We start from the raw sequence: 21,338 nt of genomic DNA, 5'->3' as shown, positions 1-21,338 counted from the left end.
TCTTGCCTCTGTTCAACAGTCCACTTGGCTTTTTCATGACAATGCTGTGAACACTATTTACAGAGGAGGAAACCAAGGGCTCAGAGACGTTTAGAATGTGTCCAAGGTCATACAGACTTTAAATAACAAAGAAGGGATTTTCAGCCATTAAAAGTGAAGTTTATGCTGGAAATAGAACTGCTGGGCATACATACCGAGGAAACCGGAACTGAAAGAGACACGTGTACCCCAATGTTCATCGCAGCACTGTTTACAATAGCCAGGACATGGAAGCAACTTAGATGCCCATCGGCAGATAAATGCATAAGAAAGCTGTGGTAAATATACACAATGAAATATTACTCAGCTATTAAAAAGAATGCATTTGAATCAGTTCTAATGAGGTAGATGAAACTGGAGCCTATTATACAGAGCGAAGTAAGTCAGAAAGAAAAACAGCAATATACTATATTAATGCATATATATGGAATATAGAAAGATGGTAACAATGATCCTATATGTGAGACAGCGAAAGAGACACAGATGTAAAGAACAGACTTTTGGACTCGGCGGGGGGGGGGGGGGGGGAAGGCGAGGGTGGGATGATTTGAGAGAATAGCATTGAAACATGTATATGATCAGATGTGAAACAGATCGCCAGTCCAGGTTCGATGCATGAGACGGTGCTCCGGGCTGGTGCACTGGGATGACCCTGAGGGATGGGATGGGGAGGGAGGTGGGAGGGAGGTTCAGGATGGGGAACACGTGTACACCCATGATTCATGTGAATGTATGGCAAAAACCACCACAATATTGTAAAGTAATTAGCCTCCAATTAAAATAATAAAAAGGTGAAGTTTATGGAAACACCACAAGTAATTAGAAACAGATAATATTATATGAACATATGTCGACAAGCCTAGGGTTATGTTAAAACGAAGATAAACCTATGATCACAAGAAAAGCAAAAGAATACCAATTTGTTTCAAAATACCCAACCAAAACTGTCAAGATTATCAGAAACAAAGTCTGAGAAACTGGCACAACCAAGAGGAGCCTGAGGAGACACGTGACCTTTCGGCTAAAATCCTGGAATAGAAGAAAGGACGTTGGGTAAAAACCAAGGAAATATGAATAAAGTATGGAGTTAATAATCATGAATCAGTATTGGCTTATTTGGGTAACAAATGTACCATACTAACGTAAGAGTTATCAATAGGGGAACAGGGTATGGCAAATATGAAAACTCTGTATTACCTTCTCAGTTTTTCTGTAACTCTAAAGCTGTTCTGAAAAAATAAAGCTTATTTAAAAAAACAAAAACTGTGACTTGCTTCAAAACTGTGGAGAGGCCATAAATACAAAAAAAACAAGGGGAGGTTGTCGTAAGCATCGCGATGTTTGCTTGCAAGGTGCTTGAGTGGGTGTGCTGTAATATGTTGCCCTGGAGGGGTCACCAACAGAAAACTCAGAAAACCTAGATTATAAGCTTGGCTCTTCTAACTTAACTCTTCAAAGACTGTATTTATTTAATTTTCTCAGGAACTTGAATGAATGATTCTCTCAAGTAATTTCTAACCCTATAATTCCACGATTCTATGATAAAATATTAAAGTCCCAGTTTTAAAGATTACTTCACCAAATGCAGTATGTAACTAGTATGCCATTGCCATGATTAGTGATTCCATACTCATGGAGATGCAGTATACAAATAAATACACTTCTTATACACTTAGAAGCAGAAATCTATGACTAGGATGGCTCACGGGAGGGAAGCCGTGTGGCTGAAGGCAGGGGCTGTGAACGATAGAAAAAGACTAATTTTTACTATCTTTTTTTAACCTCTTGAATTTTGAAATTTTTTTGCATATTTTGTATATTACAATTACATGTTTACTTACTACTTTATTTATTTATTTCTTACTAATTTAAAATGTCTATGCCTAACCAAAAAAAAAAAAAGACTGGATGGAAATATTCCAAAATAATAACTAGTGATTCTGTTTGGTAATGGGACCTCAAAAGTAGTCTTCTTTTTCTTTCTACTTTTCTGTGTTTTCCAAGTTTTCTTTAAGTCTTATGAATTCCTTACAGGATCTAGGAAAAATATGTAAATGAATATGCTATCACCAGAAAAAATTCTTAGGGAAAAAAAACCCCACAGGTCACTTATAGCGCCCTCCTTTGGCTCTAATGGACATGATCTGCAGCATATTTTGTGCTTATCGATACACTGTTTGCTGAAGTTGTTTCATTTGTCACTGTCATATTCTCACCTAGTCTGTAATGGGAAGCATGGAGAGCATGGAGGAGCACAGTTTATATTCTTTCTGGTTTTGTTATAGCACCCAGTTCGGACTCAGGACACAGCCTGAGTCCTGAGTTCCTAACCTGGATCTGCCACTAACTAGGGTGGAATCTCCAATATGCCATTTCTCCTCCCCCCTGCCCCCCCCCGCCACTTTTCCCTTTTTAGCAAGCAGGATCTTAGTTCCCTCACCAGGAACTGAACCCATGCCCCCTGCTCTGGAAACGCAGTTTTTACTAGACCCACAGGGAAGTCCCCTGGCCCCAGCCACCTTTTTTGCTTTTGTCCTGTGCCATGGTTTAATGCCTTCATATACTGCCATAGGCCTGCCTACCTATAGTTCTTAGAGAGCAAGCAACAGATGTCTCCTGCTGCTTTATAGTTTTACAGTGCCTTCCTCCGGAGAAGGTGATGGTGCCCCACTCCAGTCCTCTTGCCTGGAAAATCCCATGGATGGAGGAGCCTGGTAGGCTACAGTCCATGGGGTCGCTAAGAGTCGGACACAACTGAGCGACTTCACTTTCACTTTTCACTTTCATGCATTGGAGAAGGAAATGGCAACCCGCTCCAGTGTTCTTGCCTGGAGAATCCCAGGGACAGGGGAGCCTGGCGGGCTGTCTATGGTGTCGCACAGAGTTGGACACGACTGAAGCGACTTAGCAGCAGCAGCAGCAGCAACAACAGTGCCTTCCTCAGGTCTAGGAAAACAACTACAGATATTCTATGTCTTCAACTCCTTCTCTGAATGTCCTCTTTTCTTTCCCCCACCCGTTAAAATGAACCTTGCTTTTCCTGGAGTGTTAACTGTTTTTTCTTTCACATACGCTGGAGGAAGGTGGATATTTTCCTTCCTCTCTGTTGCTGCTTCTAGACCACTTCTCTTTCTCCTTAAAAATCCAAGCTTCTCTGAAATGCATGCCGTCAGACCACATGATCTGCTACTTTACCTTGTTGTGGTTGTTTGCAGACCTCCTGGTCACTCGTGTATTTGTTGAATATTTTAGTATTTGCTCAAAGTCTTTTTCTTTTCATTATTTTTATCATCATTCTTAGTGACTTAAGTCACTATGTAGATAATCTACTTAATCCTTTCATCTTCACCTTTTTCCTTCCAACAAGATTGTCCTTTACCACCTTAGCCACCAAATCTGTTTCAAGCATTCCATTCTTTGGGTACTAACTCCTGCCTTTTCAGCTCAGTTACTTGGCACATCCAATCCATTCACCCTGTCACTCTTTCACTGTTCATCTCATATCTTATGTTTTTTCTTCTTTGTTCAGTTTATCTTCCATGGTCTTTCATCATAATCGCTACACTCTCAACAGTCTTGCCCCTCTTTCCATGTCTTTTATATTTTGCAGGCAAACCCCATCCCAAGTTAAATCCAGTTCTCTTCCTATTTCACAGCTGTACCCAAGCATTGGTGTTTAACTGGAAGAAGCTACCACCTGTGCTGACCAGTCTCACTTTACATGGGGCCTATAGACTTCAAGTCAGCCCTCCATACTGACCGACAATCCTAATACAGCACCCTAGTTAATTCATTTGCACACTTTATGAGATCACTCTTTCTGACCTTCTTCCTCCAGCTCACTCTCAACTGATAATCTTGCTTATTTCCCTGAAGAAAAAAAAGGTCAGGAGCAAGCAGCAGAGTCACATTTCCCCCCTCACCAACTCTACCAATGTATTTACACCTAGATCTGTGGGCTCGGATTTCCCTCCTATAACAACAGTAACAGCTAACAGGGCTTACAGGGCTACAGGGCTACAACAGTAGTCTAGGGCTTACTATACGTTCAGCAGTGTTCAGAGTCCTGCATATATTAAGTCACTTAATCCTCACTATGAATTAAGTATTATTATCCTTCACTTTAGAGATGGAAACTGAAACAGGGAAATTTCTTTTGAATTACCTTGTCCAAGGTTACAAAGAAAGTATTCTGGATTCAGAGTATAAGCAGATAGGGTAGGGGGATCCCTGGAGAAAGAGAACCAAGCATGACTTTCCTGACACAAGAGAAGTCCTTTTTGGCCTAAGCCATTTTGTGATCTAACCTTGGCCACAGTGCTTGTCCTTGAACAGGTCTCAGTATTCAATTCTCTTAAGGGAAGTGAGGGAATGTAGGAATGAAAGAAAAGCAGTCAAGAAACAATAGTTCAGGGTGTAAGTACCCTGGTAGTCCAGTGGCTAAGACTCTGTATTCCCAATGCAGGAGGCCTGGATTCAGTCCCTGGTCAGGGAACTAGATCCCACATGCCATGATTAAGAACTGGTGCAGCCAAATAAATAAATATTAAAAAAAAAAAAAGAAACAATAATCCAGGGATAAAACAGAGTCCCAGTTCCTCGTCAAGGGGCATACATAACAATCTGATACACAGCTTTGAGTTCTGCCGGCTCCCACCAAGGTGGAGAATGGACTAATGATGTTGACCTTTTCTGACCCTTATGACTTCAACCAACTAAAGCCTGGACTCTGTCAACCTTTGCCCCACTTCTATGCTGAACTCTCCTCTGTTCACACCCCTTCATGAATATGCATGTACTATGAGCTTAAAACTTCCTCAGTTTTGCTGTTCAGGGAAACACTACTTTGGGACAGATTCCCAGCGTTCTTCTTACTTGCTGCAGGCAATAAATCCTTCTTTCTTCGGCTTGGTTGTCTCCTTTGGCTTGACACCTACCAAGAGGTGAACCCAGTTTTCAGGTAACAAGAACTCGTTCTTGGTCCTTCCCTGGTGGTCCAGCGGTTAAGCGTCCGCCTGCCAAGGCAGGTTTCGATCCCTGATCTGGGATAGTTCCACATGCCGCAGAGCAACTAGGCCTGTGTGCCACAACTACTGGAGCCCATGCATCCTAGACCCTGTGCTCCACAGCAAGAGAAGCCACTGCGATGAGAAGGCCGAGAACCTCAAGTAGAGAATAGCCACTGCTCGCCATGACTTGAGAAAGCCCATGCGCAGCAACGAGGACCCAGCACACCCCATAATAAATAAATTTAATCAAATTTAAAAAAGGAAATACACTACAATGGGAAAAAGTCTCTTCAGCAAGTGTGTTGGAAAAGTTGGACATCCGCATGTAAATCAATGAAGTCAGAACACATCCTTACACCACACACACACACACACACACACACAAGGGTCATTCTTTCAACCACTACATTGTATTAAGTGACCTGTCCTATCTAGGGTCAATGTTTTCTCCTGTAAACTTGAACCCCGTTTTTCCTGGTCACTTAGGAACTTTGCTCCTTCAGTTATCCTTTTCATTTTTCTCTCTACTGAATGATTCCCATCAGTTTAAAAACATGCTTTAAATTCTCCCATCTTAAAAAGTCCTTCCCAGACTGCCCGTCCTCTTCTTTTCCCCCCATCCTCTTATGATTACTGCTCCATTTCTCTGCTTTCTTGCCTACTAACACTGCTTGGAAGAATCACTTTTATTTGCTGCCTCTACCTTCTCACGTATCATTCTCTCGTCAAATTGTGGCAGGCAAAATTTCATCCCTAGAATGTAATTAAAACCACTCTTAAAAAAAATTCACTATTCTTCAAAATCCAGCGGCCAGATCTCAGTCTGCCTCTTACACAATTTATCGACAGCATTTAAACATTTGAGAGCTTCTTCCTTGAATCCTTGCTTCATACTTTTCCTCAGATTTCCCACTTACTCACTGGGGAAGGGGAGAATCTGTATCCTTTCTGTATCCTCTGCTCACTTTTCTTGCCAGCTTCTAAATACTGGCAGGCCGGAGTTCAAGTTCTGGGCCTTTTTTCCTACTCTGGCTACCCATGCCCCCTCGCCGACCTTATTAGCTCCTTTAGATATCCCACTAACTCTGGATTGCTTTCTCTTCAGACAAGACCTCTTCCCGAGCACCGAACTGCCTTCTCAACCTTTCCACTTGGATATCTGATAGGCTTCTGAAACTTAACCTTGTCCAAAAATACGTACGTCTGTGCCTCCCCCATCTGCATCTCAGAAAATGACACCAATTATTTCCCACTCAGTATTCTTGGGTTTATTCTTGACTTCTCTATTTCTTTCACCTCTACATCCAGTCCAAGCCTGCTAAGTTCTACCTTAAAAAAAAAAAAGAACCCACTAAGTCAACTATACTTCAATTAAAAAAAAATACCCAGAGTCTGGGGGCTTCCCTTGTAGCTCAGTTACTAAAGAATCTGCCTGCAATGCAGGAGATCCAGGTTTGATTCCTGAGTCAGGAAGATCGCCTGGAGAAGGAAATGGCAACCCACTCCAGTATTTGCCTGGAGAATCCCACGGACAGAGGAGCCTGGCGGGCTACAGTCCATGGGGTCACAAGAGTTGGACATGACTTAGCAACTACACCACCACCACCACCCAGAGTCTGACCCTGCTGATCATCTCTACCACTTCCATCCAGGCCACAACCATTCTCCCTTGGACCACAGCAGCAACCTCCTAACTGGGTTCCCTGCTTCACTTTAATCAGCTCTATTTTGTTCTTTTATTATACAGTAGCCATAATAATAATAATAGCAATTTCATAAATTATATAATAATGTTATTATATATGTATTTATATTCTGCCTCTACCACCAAGATATTACCTCTATGAAGGCAAGGATTTTTTCTTCTGTGTTTTCACTCTGTCCCCAGTACCTGGCTAGCTTGAGAAGTATTTGTTGAATGAATGAATGACAGAAGCATGGTAAATCATTTAAGACTTAATGAATGAGCAATATGAGCTCTAAAAGCATTATTTAAATGCTTTTTAAATAATCTGAGTTTAGGGAATTCCCTGGTGGTCCTGTGGTTAGGACTCTGTACTTCTACTGCAGGGGGCATGGGTTTGATTCCTGATCAGAGAACTAAAATCCTGCAAGCTAGGCTTCCCTGGTGGCTCAGTGGCAAAGAATCTGCCTGCTAATGCAGGAGACACGGGTTCGATCCCTGGTCCAGAAGATCCCACATGCTGCAGAGCAACTAAGCCCAGGAACGACAACTATTGAGCCTGTGCTTAGAGCCTGGGAACCTCAACCACTGAGCCCACGTGCTGCAGTTACTGAAGCCTGGGACCCCTAGAGCCTGTGCTCTGCAATAAGAGACACCACTGCAATGAGAAGCCTGCAGCAGACCCCACGCAACCCCCCACAACTGAAGAAAAACCCATGCAGTAAGGAAGACCCACCACAACCAAAAATAAATAAAATAATTAAAATTCCGCAAGCTGCACAGTGCAGTCAAAAAAAAAAAGAAGAAGAAAGAAATCTGAGTTTCAATCTGAGGAAGAATTTCCCAACTAGCAGGTAAGTGAAGAGAGGTATCGAGGATACTGGCAATCTATAAGGGCCCTGCAGGGAGATTAAAAATCATCCTGAGTGAAAGTCGTTTAGTTGCGTCCGACTCTTTGCGACCCCACAGGCTATACAGTTCATGGCATTCTCCAGGCCAGAATACTGGAGTGGGTAGCCTTTCCCTTCTCCAGAGATCTTCCCAAGCCAGAGATCGAACCCAGGTCTCCTGCATTGCAGGCGGATTCTTTACCAGCTGAGCCGTAAGGGAAGCCGAAGAATACTGGGAATCACCTGAATCTAACAGTAATAGTTCTTAATATAAATGAGAATCATGATACTACTACATGGTAGCATATAAGTGCTTATTATGTGACAGATACACAATTATCTCATCACAACCCTATGAGGCAGGTACAATTGCCACTGTTTCACAAATGAGGAAACTGATGATCCAAGGGGTTAACTTATTCAAGGTCACACCTAAGTGTCAAAGTTACGATTTGAATCCAGGTCTGTCTGACTGACTCCAGAACCATCATGCTCTATTCCTCCATTTGCTCATTCATTCATTCATGTAGTTATTTAACAGTTCATTCATTGATACCCTCTTATGTACCAGGCACTGTGTGAACTGTTAACTGTGAAGTGTCCTTCCTTTCAAGAAGCTTACAGTTGAATGCAGAAAGCTAACATAAAGTAATTACTCATTCATGCATGATTATAAGCTGAGATAGATATGCTTAAAGGAAAGGCAAGGATCTACTTAGTGGCTACAACAAAGGGGTTTACCTGACTAGAGTAGCAAGGAGGGTTCCCTGAAGAAGTGATCCTAGAGCTGAGAGCTGATGAATGAGCAGGAGTTAAGTAGGAAAAGTGGAGAGAAATGGGGAGAGCATTCCAGGCTGCAGGGGCAGCAAGTGAGTGCAAAAGCCCTCCTGCAAAAGGAACCAAGATTTTCTGCAGGGAAGAAAGAGGCCTAGGGACTGATGAGCAGAGAGCGAGGGGTGAGCAGTATGAGAGGAGAGCAGAGAGGCAGTAGGGTCAGACCACCGCAGACATCGCAGTAATAAGATGCTGAGTTTTTCAGGTTTGACAAGTTGGAAGAAACAGACACTCACAGAGCTGGTGAGAAGGTGAAAGTGAAAAATGAAAGTGTTAGTTGCTCAGCCATGTCCGACTCTTTGTGACCCCATGGCCTGTAGCCCGCCACGCTCCTCTGTCCATGGAATTCTCCAGGCAAGAATACTGGAGTGAGTAGCCATTCCCTTCTCCAGGGTATCTTCCCAACCCAGGGCTGGAACCCAGGTTTCCTGCATTGCAGGCGGATTCTTCTCCGTCTGGGCCTCCAGGGAAGCCTGGTGGGAAGTAAATAAATATAACCTCTAGGGAGGGTAATTCATCAATATCTATAAAAAGCCAAAATATGTAAAATGATGTATCAGGGTTATTTATTTCAGCATTGTTTTTAGTAGCAGAAGATTGAAAATAACACAAATCTCTCTCGGTTGGTTAAACTGATTATGGTACACCATAGAAAAGAATAAAATGTAGTTGTGAGAAACAGTGAGGACATACTCTCTACTGATATAGAAACATCTCCAAGATATATTTAGTGGGGGAGAAAAGGTGCAAACTAAACTCTGCATAGTTTGTTGTTTGTATATTTAAAAGAGGGGATATAAATTTATGTCACCATTTGCTTGATTATAATGAAGAAACTGTGGAAATGTATACAAGAAACCAATTATGTGGTTATGTGTGTTATGTGAGTTGGGAAGGTTGGGTAAATGGAGAACAGGAGTGAAAGAGAGACTTTTCCCTTTATACCACTTGGTCCTTTTTGGTTTTCTAACATATTACCTATTCAACAAAAATGAATACATTCATGTAAAAATAGTTTCAACCTTTGTCTAAAGGATAATGCAATGCCGCTGAAGAATTTTAAGTAGTAGGGTGATGTCAGAGTTGGCTTTAGAAGACCATTTCCAAGGCTGAAATGTGGAGAATGAATTGAAAGAGGGCCAGAGTGGATGCTGACAGGACAGTCAATGAGACACCACTTCATACGCACTAGAATGTCTATACCAATAAAGACAGACAGTAACAAGTGTTGGCACAGATAGGGGGAAATTGGAACCCTTATACATGGTTGGTGGGGATATAAAATGGTGTGGCTATTTTGGTAAATAATTTGGCAGTTCCTCAAAAATGTTAAACAAAGAGTTACCAAATGACCCAGCAATTCCTCTCATAAGTAAATACCTAATAGAATTGAAAACATATGTCAGTGCTCATGTCCCTTGCACCCTTGCAGTTAGTGGGTGAGCTGGGGCAGCAAGGCAGCCTCTTTATAGCTCTGTGGAGTGCCTCTAGCCTCCCTACTGGAGTCGCTGGCAAGGGCCAGCCTTGCAGTGGTGTGTTCTACATCAATGGCTCCAGCTGGATTCACTGGACTAGGCAAATGGGGCATCCCATGGCAAAAAAAAAAAAAAAAAAATCCCATGGACATGGCTGCTGCTGCTGCTGCTAAGTCGCTTCAGTCGTGTCCGACTCTGTGCGACCCCATAGACGGCAGCCCACCAGGCTCCCCTGTCCCTGGGATTCTCCAGGCAAGAACACTGGAGTGGGTTGCCATTTCCTTCTCCAAGGCATGAAAATGAAAAGTGAAAGTGAAGTCGCTCAGTTATGTCCGACTCCTAGCGACCCCATGGAATGCAGCCTATCAGGCTCCTCCATCCATGGGATTTTCCAGGCAAGAGTATTGGAGTGGGGTGCCATTTCTTGTTATTTATGATGTGTTTCCTGATGCATGCAGAGAATTTCTAGATGCAAGTGAACAGGTAGTGTCTTCTCCCGCAGATGTAGCTGGCAAGGACGGAATTATTACAATGTTGCCCACTAGTATCAATGCAATAGAAGCTTATTCTGGAGCAAATGGGATTCCAAAAAAAGGCAAGTAAGGCTCACAGAGTTGGACACGACTGAAGCGACTTAGCAGCAGCAGCAGCAAGGCTCACTACTAACAGACGCTAGTACTACTGATCCTAGTTTGGGAAGATTTGGCCAAAGAAGTTGAGAAAATGGGAGCAGTTTTCAGGGTTGCCCCGTTTCTGGTGGTGTGGAAGCTGCGCAGTCTGGGAACCTCACGTTTATGGCGGGAAGTGTGCTATGCTCAGTTGCTTCAGTCGTGTCCTATTCTTAGTGACGCTATGGCCTGTAGTCCACCAGATTCCTCTGTCCATGGGGATTCTCTAGGCAAGAATACTGGAGTAGGGTGCCATTTCTTACTCCAGGGAATCCTCCTGACCCAGGGATCAATCCCGTGTCTCTTATGTCTCCACGTGTCTCTTATGTCTCTTAGGTGGGTTGCCCAAGAGTTGCTGGGGAGCAAGGATTCCAGTGCGCGCTATTGTGGAGCCCGTGGGCCTGGGCAGGCTCCGAGGATCTGCTACAACATACTGTTAGCTATTGGTATGATTTGAAACTGCTGATGCTATGAATCTGGGAATCAGGTTAGGACCTGACCCAAAACTATTGGCCAAAATCCTAAATGTGAGCTCAGGACAGCATTGGAAACCAAACTCTATCTCGGAACCTCTTTATCTTGCTCACTCTGCAAGTAAATAGGTCAGCCTGTTTTCAATTGTTTAGGTCACAGTAAACCCTGGGATTTTTTTTCACCCATTTTTAGCTGCTTATTCTTTTTTTTTTTTGCTTATTCTTTTTTAAATCTATTTAGCAAATATGTAATACCTGAATTTTTTTCCCCTGTAAGCCACTAATGATCCCTTGCTAACTAGCTGATTGGCTTTTTCAAAAATTTGAGAACTTCTCTGGTGGTATAAGGATCCCCCTGCCAATGCAGGGGACACGGGTTTGATCTCTGGTCGGGGAAGATTCCACATGCTGCGGAGCAACCAAGCCCAAGTGCCACAACTACCAAGCCTATGTGCTGCAACTGCTGAAGCCGGTGCACCCAGAGCCTGTGCTCCACAACAAGAGAAGCCACCACAATGAGAAGCCCGTGCACCACAGCAAAGAGTAGCCCCGGCTCACCGCAACTAGAGGAAGCCTGAGTGCGGGGACGAAGACCCAGCATAATCAAACAAATAAAAGATCCCTGAGCATCTTTAAGTAAATTGTTGCATATTTCAATTACTACAATTTACAAATCAAACCTATTTTTTCCAATACAATAAAACCCATTTTAGAGGGAAGAAAAGAAGTTGCCACGAGAGAAGGAGTTAGAAAAAAGGAAGGTATAGTGAATGCCCTATGTCCCTCAGAAAGTCTGTCCCCGTTACAGTGTTCTTGCATTGCTGCTGCTGTTCAATCGCTCAGTCGTGCCTGACTCTTTGTGACCCCATGGACTGCAGCACGCCGGGCTTCCCTGTCCTTCACTATCTCCCGGAGTTTGCTCAAACTCATATCCATTGAGTCAACGATGATGCATTACTGAGGTTACTGATTTATTTTCTAGGAGTTGATAAAGCAAGAGAATGCCTTGCTGTATGTTATATAATTTGGACTCTGTTACGTTTATCTTGGTGTGTCCCTCTTGTAACAACTCCCAATACTTAGCAAGCTTGTTTTTTATATATTTGCTTCCTTGTACATTCTTACTACATAGTTTTGACTTCAAAAGGATACCTTTAGAACTATTTCAAAGCCAAGAATGATACGTGCTTTAGATAATTATTACATTATTCTAAATATAACCATATAATCTTGAATTCAAATAAATTTCTGTGTGGATAATAAAAAGAAAACATATGGTCACACAAACTTGTCCACGAATGTCCACAGCACCAATGTACATAATAGGCAAAAATGTAAAAACAATTCAAATGTTCTTCAACTAATGGAATGGATAGGTAAATGTGGTATAGCCAAAGAGTAGCATCCTAGTCAGTACTTCCTTTATAAAAAGCAATGAAGATTCATACTACGTCATGGGTGAACCTTGAAAATATTATGTTAAGTGAAAGAAGCCAATCACAATAGGTCACATATACAATTTTCCATTTGTATGAAATATATAGAATAAGAATTTATAGCAAAATATTAATTAGTGGTTGCTTAGGGCTTGAGTAAAATGAGGGAGAGGTAAGGAGACAAATGAGGATTCACTATTAACGGGTATGAAATTATTTTAAGGGGGACAAAAATCTTCTAAAATTAGATAATGGCGATGGTTACACAAGCTCATGAAATGCTAAAAACTATTGAACTGTACACTTTACATGGGTGAATTGTATGGTATACGAACTATATTTCAATAAAGCTACTTTAAATAAGAGACAGTTTTCAAATTTCCCCGGTGGTCCAGTGGTTAAGAATCCGTCTTGCAATGAAGAGGAACCAAGTTCAATTGCTGGTCGGTGAACTAAGACCCCACATGCCGCAAGGCAACTAAGCCCACACACCGCAACTACTGAGCCCGCATGTTGCAACTACTGAAGCCTGTGTGTCTAGAGCCTGCGCTCCACTAGAGAAGCCACTTCAATAAGAAGCCCGTGTACCACAGTGAAGGCTAGCCGCCGCTTGCCACAACTAGAGAAAACCTGTGCGCAGTAACAAAGACCCAGTGCAACCAAAAAAGATACAATAAATAAATCATACATTCTAAGAGGAATCATGCCCATACAGACATATCCATAATTTCTTCAAACTCAATGATCTTTCAAGAAAGAAAAAAATCAGATATAAATTGCCTTTTTAAAAAGTTCCAATTCATCTTAAATACTTAGTACAAGCCTGATATAAAAATATATCAAAATGTACTATGGTTATGCAAAACATAGTATTGTATGTCAAGTGTATTTCAATAAAATATATAGCAAAAACTTTTAATTAAAAAATTAAAAGTCTATCAATTTTAGTTCAAGACAATAAACTCAGCATAAGATTTATCTTCATATTTTTGTACCTCACAAATTGGGGATGTTATATTTTCATTATGGTTTGAAGTATTTCATTTCCATACTATTTTATTCTTTGACTCAGAGTTATTTGGAAGACTTTCGCTTTTTTAACTTCCAAATATATGTTTGTTTTGTTGAATGCACATAAGCTCATGTGTCCAACACATAGTGAAGGCCAAATAAACCAGAACATTGGAGTTTGGAACAGAGAAAGGTATGTTGCTGAACTGAGCAAGGAGAATTGGTGGTTAGTGTTCAAAAAACCCAAACTTTTGTGAGAGTTTTTGGAGAGGAGTTTTTATAAGCAAAATTGGGGGCTAGGCCTGATTGGTTGGTGGTGAGGTAACAGGATGGTACTGCACGAATGTTGTGCTCAGAAGACAGTTACCATTCTTTACCTGGTTGGGGGGCTTATTTCCTATAGAAAAACTAAAAAAGGTTGGGGGGCTTATTTCCTATAGAAAAACTAAAAAATAAATTGTTATGTATTTCCCTTGAGGAGAAACCAGGGCTCTGCTTTATGACAGCACTATTGTTTTTTAACAGCTCCTCCTTTGTTTCTGCATTCTCTCTCTTCCCTGATTAGTAACTGTTTGAATCTGCCCTTTGGAATTCAGGGACAGTCTAGGAAGCTGAGGGCTTCCCAGGCGGCACTAGTGGTAAAGAACCCGCCTGCCAGTGCAGGAGGCATAAGATATGCAGGTTCGATCCCTGGGTTGGGAAGATTCCCTGGGGGAGGGCACAGCAACCCACTCCAATATTCTTGCCTGGAGAATCCCAGGGACAGAGGAGCCTGGAGGGCTATAGTCCATAGGGTCGTAGAGTCGGACGTGACAGAAGTGATTCAGCACGCATGCTAGGAAGTTGAATCCATTTTCCTACAAACAAGAAAAGGGGACCAGGAAAAAGCTTGTGGGGCCCCGATCAGTTTCATTTGTATTTATATTTTACACTGTGGTCAAAGAATACAGTATGTATTACACAATTCTCAAGTTTGAATTGCATTTGTTGAGACCGATTTTTATAAATGTTTTACGTATGCTTAAGAGGGATAAGTAATTTTTACTTTGGGTGAATGGTTCTACATGTTTATTAAATCAAGCTTGTTAACTGGGTTACTAAAAAAAAAAAAAAAAAAATTGAGGCCATTGCAGCAGTCCAGTTAAGAGATGATGGTAGGCTAGGAGCAGAGAAGATGGAGAGAAGTATAGGGATTCCAGATTTATTTGGGAAGCAAAACAGACCCTTCCTGATGTTGGAGGGGGATGGGAGGAATGTGGAGAGAGCCATTAACGATGACTTTCTTGGTTTCTGGTTTATGCAATTTGCCAGATGCCAGATACATGAAATTTAAAAAAAAAAATTTTTTTTTTAAATTTCTACCAGTTTATTGCCAGCAACCCATCTCCCTCCACCCTCATGCACGCATGCTCAGTCATGTAACCCCATGAACTGCAGCCCACCAGGCTCCTCTGTCCATGGACTTTTCCAGGCAAGAATACTGGAGTGGGTTGCCAAGATATATGAAATTGAGATAGGAAATCCTAAGAGAGATTCAGCTCAGTTCAGTTCAGTCGCTCAGTCGGGTCTGACTCTTTGCGACCCCATGAATTGCAGCACACCAGGCCTCCCTGTCCATCACCAACTCCTGGAGTTCACTCAGACTCACGTCCATCGAGTCAGTAATGCCATTCAGCCATCTCATCCTCTGTCGTCCCCTTCTCCTCCTACCCCCAATCTCTCCCAGCATCAGAGTCTTTTCCAATGAGTCAACTCTTCGCATGAGGTGGCCAAAGTACTGGAATTTCAGCTTTAGCATCATTCCTTCCAAAGAAATCCCAGGGCTGATCTCCTTTAGAACGGACTGGTTGGATTTCCTTGCAGTCCAAGGGACTCTCAAGAGTCTTCTCCAATACCACAGTTCAAAAGCATCAATTCTTCGGCACTCAGCCTTCTTCATATTAGACATCTATATTTCCCCCAAGAATGTTTCTTTGCTTTCTAAGGGGACTAAGAGGGCAACGGCAAATATTGAGGTAATGGGTGAGAGCATCTCCCTGCCATTCCTTAAGCCCTCTGCGTATGTATGTATATCTGTACAACACATCACAGTACAGTAAGTCCCCTATGAAAGAATGAGTTCCATTCCAAGAGTGTGTTCATAAGTCCAATTTGTTTGTAAGTTCAACAAAGTTAGCCTGGTTACCTAACTAATTTTGGCTATATAGGCTAACACAATAGGCTATATTAGTAGTTTTTCGGTTGCTAAGTCACGTCCCACTCTTTGTAACCCCATAGACTGCAGCACACCAGGCTTCCCTGTCCTTCACTATCTGCTGGAGTTTACTCAAACTCATGTCCATTGAGTCGGTGATGCCATCCAACATCTCATCCTCTGTCGTCCCCTTCTCCTCCTGCCTTCCATCTTTCCCGGCATCAGGGTGTCTTCCAATGAGTCGGCTCTTTTCATCAGGTGGCCACAGTATTTCAGCTTCAGCATCAGTCCTTTCAATGAATATTCAAGGTTGATTTCCTTTAGGATTGACTGGTTTGATCTCTTTGCAGTCCAAGGGACTCTCAAGAGTCTTCTCTAGGACCACAATTGGAAAACATCAATTCTTCAGCCTTCTTTATGGTCCAACTCTCACATCCATACATGACTACTGGAAAAACCATAGCTTTGACCATATGGGACTTTGGTCAGCAGAGTGATGTCTCTGTATTGTAATAGGTTTATAATACTTTTCACACAAATAATACATACAAAAAATAAGGAAAATAAATTTAATCTTAAAGTACCTTGAAAATTATAGTAGTACAGTACAGCTGGCACACAGTAGTGGTAGAAGCTGGCATACAGTAGTACAACAGTACATACAGGAGCTGGCATCAAGAAAACAGGGAAGAAAAATTACTGACTGGAGGAAGGAGAAGGGGTGGCAGAGGGTAGAGCGGAGGGATTCGTCAGCAATAGGAGACAGAGGGCAAGCGGCATGTGACAGTGTACGCCAGACGCGTGAACCAACTTACCTAATTGGACACGTGAACACACGCACATTCACATCTTCGAAAGTTCACAACTTGAACGTAAATTCATATTGGAAGGGTGTGGCACCCACTAGACTAACAGCTTAGAAGTCAAGGGTCGAATTTCCTCTAGGCACTTGGGGACCTCGCCCTGAAACTGCCCCAGCCTTCCCCTAGCTTATTTCTCTGAGCCCCGCCCACGGGGATTTCCGGCTGCCCTTTTGCACCCGCCTCTCCCTGAAGCCCTTGGCTCCGCCCCTACTGAAACCCTTGGCTTCTAGCCTAGAGAGGAATGGAGTGATTGACGAGTACGTTCTCCAATCCTAACGCAGAATGAACACATACTACCAATTAGTCGGTAGCAGGGGCGGATGCTGAAGCCTACGGAGGGAGGGTTATCAGGAAGTGAGTGAAGGCTAAGGAGGACAAGTCCGCCCAGGCAGTGGTGTAAGGGTGACCGGACGTCTGGATACCCCAGTCCTCCTCTTTCTCCATTCCTGGGTGAGGAGTCCCTTCGCAGCTGGGAGTCAGGATCTTTATTTGTCCTTTTGAATGGGGTAGGGGAGGGGTGTGTGTCTACTGTGAAAGCATTTGAGGATCTTTCCTGATTCTCCTAACTCCTTTCGCCTCAAGTCAGGTCCTTCTCTTAGCCTGGGGTGGGGGGTCTTGTCCCCCGTCACTCTCCGCCGGGAGCGGTAAAGTGTTTAAGGTCTTTCCGCAGCCTCTGGGTGGTTAAAGTCTTCCGGACTCGGTCACGGAAAAGCAGATGAGTTTATAGGGAGTTTAGGTTTAGGTTTAGGGAGATTCGCGGACTCAGCCTCTCTCCCGACGAGTTAGAAGCCCCTTGCCGCGGCCAGAGCTAGTGCAAGGTGGAGGGGCTCTGGGAGCTAGGTTCCTGTGACTAGGGAATTAGGGATGGAATTAGGTATTGGAGGCGAAAGAATGGGTGGAAAGAAAGATTTCTTCCGTGGAGGTCGTGGAAGTTCTCTAAGGGACTGCATAGAGTGGAGCCGGAGTCGTTGGAGTTGGGCCTGGGGCTTGGTCTCTAAAACCCCCATCCACTTGTGGGCCATCAGCTGTTTGCCTTCATTTCTTTTTCCTCAGGCTGAAGGAAACATCTGAACATGTGGAATCCCAATGCTGGTAGGTGTTTGGGGGATCGCTTCTCTTGCCCCAGCCCCTTTTCAGATGGGCCACAACAGGAGGATTCTGTGTCAGTTTCGCCTCCTCCTCTCCTCTAGCCCGCAGAAGCAAAGTCCTTCCTCGCTGACCCATCCTCTCCTCTTTCCCAAGAGTTCACTATCTCTGTTTCTCCCCCGCCCTGCCAGGGCCCTTCCCTTTTCTCTCTTTCCTGTCAGTTTGCCTCCCCTTCCCTTCATTCTCTTTCCTCACCTTCCCATTTGCCCTTAACTATTGAATAATTCTTCTTGTTGTTGTTTGTTGTCAGAGGCTCTGGGAAGTTGTAATCTTAAATTATTCTTTGTTTCTTCCACCAGGGCAGCCAGGACCATATCCACACCCGCCTAACGCTGGGTATCCTGGAGGTTGCAATCCTGCCCATCCACCACCTGCCAACCCTCCCTTTCCTCCAGGCCCTTTTCCCACTCCCCCAGGAGCACCCCAGGGGAATCCAGCCTTTCCCCCTGGTGGGCCCTGTCATCCTGTGCCACAGCCAGGATATCCAGGATGCCAGCCCTCAGGTCCCTACCCCCCTCCATACCCACCACCTGGCCCTGGCATGTGTCCTGTGAATCCATTGGTTCCTGGTGTAGTAGGACCAGGAATAGTGATTGACAAGAAGGTGCACAAGAAAATGAAGAAAGCTCATAAAAAGAAGCAGAAACACCATAAGCATGGCAAGGTAAGTGCCCCTGGAGCCTAGCTGGGAAGGGGTGCCCCTTCAAAAGGACTAAGGAGGCAGGGGGAGGGCAAGGAATGGGGATTTTGAAGTCTTGAGGATGTGGGACAGTGACTGTGTAAAGGATTCCCGCTGGGAAGAATCTGATAATCCTAAAAAATTTATTAGGCTTATTAGGCCTTGTATCTGGGAGGTGCTAGGCTGAGCCACAGAATGGATGTCAGCATCAAAAGTCTTTCTAGTTTGCCTTTCTCTTCCTAGACCTCCCCACCCCACCTCCACACCATGCTTGTTTTAGCAGGTTGGACACACCCACTGAGGTGGTCAAACATCAAGTAATAGAGTCAGTCCTTTGACAAAGCAAAGTCTTAAATAATAATTAACTTGTAATAATCTGGCCCTAGGTCCTGGAGTTTCTTTTTCTCCTTCAGTGTTCTCAGGGTGTTGTTTTAGTTACATGGGCCCCATTGTCCTACTATTCAGTAGGGAAACTGAGGATGAGAGCAGTCAGTGACTCTCAGCCTCTAACAAAACCTGAGTTTCATGCTCAGCCCCAAGGCTAAATATCTTCACCCCAGAGGATTGTTCATTAGCAAGGATAAAAGTAGCTCTCAGGAAAACTCTGGAAGGAGTGAACCAACCCTGATCTTGAGGAGGCCTTAATTTACATTTTTCTGCCCAATATTTGCCTTATGGCTTTGGATGCTAATTCTAGTTCTCCACTTTGGTTCTTGAGTGGAGACACTCAAAAATGGTTTTGATGACAGTTTTGATGGGAGTATATGTGTAAGAACCTTGACTAGGACTCTCCCAGCCTCCTCTCCCGCCTTCCTCACTTTCTCCCAGTTGGGACTTAGGAAAAAGTAGAGATAGATGCACACACAGCTACTCATTCTACTCGCTTTTCTTAGTCTCCTAGCCACTAGGAATGTCCATGCAGCTAATAAATACTATAAGGGAGCAGCTGTTTCCTTGTACAGTTCTACTCTAGTGCCTATAATTTATTCCTTGCCTAGGCATTGGCTCAGGTAAAGAAAATTGGAAACTTTCTCCAAATGCAGTATATTAAATTCTGTGCAATGATTTAGGATGGTTTCATCCATTCCTGAATGCTCACTGCTGAAGGAAATCCTTGCTTTTGCTGTTTAAGGGACAGTCGAGTTGAAGACTCCTGACCTTCTTAGAAAGCAAAGGGCACTGGGGTGGAGGTATAGGGCACCCAAGAATGTCCCGTGAAGTAACAAAAATCATTTGGATCTGATGTATCCTTTCCCCTTTCCCCTTGCAGCATTCCTCCTCCTCCTCCTCTTCCAGCAGTGACTCTGACTGAATACAGGGCCTGGACCCTTTCCTCAAGTCTCTCCAGTTCAGCTCTCCCATCAAGCTTCAGATGCCATCTTGTACTGGGGGAAAGTAACTCTTGCTACCCCTTCCCCTCAACCCCTGCAATCTAAGCCTCATTCTGCTGTTCAGCATTAACTAGCTAGGACAAATCAGAAAAGAATTGCCACGGGCTAACAAAGGCCATCTTCTCACTGCTTGGATAGAACTTTTAGCTGATGAGTTTGACAGAACTGTTTTTTGAAGATGGTAAGGTTTGAGCTAAAATACTAAAGACAAGTCTAAGATCTGTAAAATGTGATTTTTTTTTTAACTTTCTCTTGTAATACTTATGATTGAGGAGATGCTGTGGACATTGAGTTATGGAAATGAAAAGCGACCTGTACCATTCTTATAATTGTAGCATGCTTGGGGGATTCAGTGGCAAATAAACATTTCCCAGCAGGCCTCTTATTGATGGCGCTCACTGCAAGGCTGATGGCAGGTCGAGTCCATTTGGGTGATGAGCTCTAACTGCCATTTTGAAAAGTAATCTCTGTTCTCTCACTCAGTATGCTGTCTCAGGCCCTCCTCTCACTCTCCAACTCTCAGTCCAAATAAAGCTGTTTCTCCTGGTCTCTGTTCACCTGTACCATTACCTTGGTTGGGCCTAGCACCTTCTACTAGTTCTGCTGCCCTAGAAAAAAATGAAAGGATAGATTTATCAAGCGGATGGTGGAGAGGAGCTGGGAAAGGCATGTGCTTAGGAACAGGGTCTAAAGCTCCACAGCATGTTTGGGAATCACAGGTATCCATCCCAGTGGGGCTAGAAGTGTTTATTGAGGAAATACTGTGTTCTGGGGCTGAAGGTACAAAGGTTTAGAATGACACAGTCTCTGCCCTTCATGGCCTTTGAGAGCTAATGAAGCAGATGGTCGTGTGAATATATGAACAGGTTATTATAGTATTGTAAAAGTGAATGAGGCAGGGATCAAGCAGTGGGGGAGCAAAGGAAGGAGTGACAGTGCCACTGGGAAATGAGTGAGGTCCTGGCTGGGCCTCAGGATGCATAGGGATTTCCCTGTTACAGATAACAAAAGCTAACACCCCCCACGTTCATTATGCCCCAGACACTCAGCGCTTTGCATTTGTAACTTGTGTTCATCTTCATGGCAGCTCTGTGAGGTAGGTACTACTGATCCCAAATTGAGGAAGAAGAAAACTTCAGTCAGGATTTGAACTTGGGCAGTGTGGGTTCTGTGTCTGTGCTTGTAACCCAGTGGGTTTCCAGCAGAAGAAGCAGTTTTGCAGAGGCAAAGATTTGTAAAAAGGTGAAGGATGGACGTTCAGGAATTCCTGAGCCTAAGATACCATATCAGAGCCTGATAGCAGGGAGGAGTGGACCTGAGCGATGTTTCTTAGGTGGGACCCACAGGGTTTAGGGATTTAAGCGTGGGACTTGAACAGGGAAGTTGTGTTTCTAGTTGACTGGGTTTCATCTATGACTTGTCCTGGGGGTGAGATATATGAAATACATGCTTAATACATTAGATCTAGCTTCTAATTTTATTAGGAAATCCCAGACCAAGCTGAAGAAGGAAATGGCAACCCACTCCAGTATTCTTGCCTGGAAAA

General features: G+C 43.5%; 1 protein-coding gene and 1 pseudogene across 1 annotated transcript; both read left to right on the top strand.

The window, feature by feature from the left end:
* Positions 1 to 1,376: 1,376 nt before the first annotated feature.
* Positions 1,377 to 11,201, top strand: LOC128048088 (3-hydroxyisobutyrate dehydrogenase, mitochondrial-like; annotated as a pseudogene).
* A 5,740-nt stretch (positions 11,202 to 16,941) lies between these two features.
* Positions 16,942 to 20,339, top strand: PRR13 (proline rich 13). Its single transcript, XM_052640174.1, has 4 exons — positions 16,942 to 17,026; positions 17,630 to 17,668; positions 18,022 to 18,386; positions 19,672 to 20,339. Exons 2-4 carry the CDS (start codon positions 17,650 to 17,652, stop codon positions 19,711 to 19,713), a joined length of 426 nt encoding a protein of 141 aa, XP_052496134.1. The 5' UTR covers positions 16,942 to 17,026; positions 17,630 to 17,649; the 3' UTR covers positions 19,714 to 20,339.
* Positions 20,340 to 21,338: the final 999 nt, after the last annotated feature.

Source organism: Budorcas taxicolor, chromosome 5 (genome assembly GCF_023091745.1).
Source record: "Budorcas taxicolor isolate Tak-1 chromosome 5, Takin1.1, whole genome shotgun sequence".
Taxonomy (NCBI): Eukaryota; Metazoa; Chordata; class Mammalia; order Artiodactyla; family Bovidae; genus Budorcas; species Budorcas taxicolor.
Note: the sequence above shows the minus strand (reverse complement) of the source record. Positions and strands in the feature narration are given on the sequence as shown.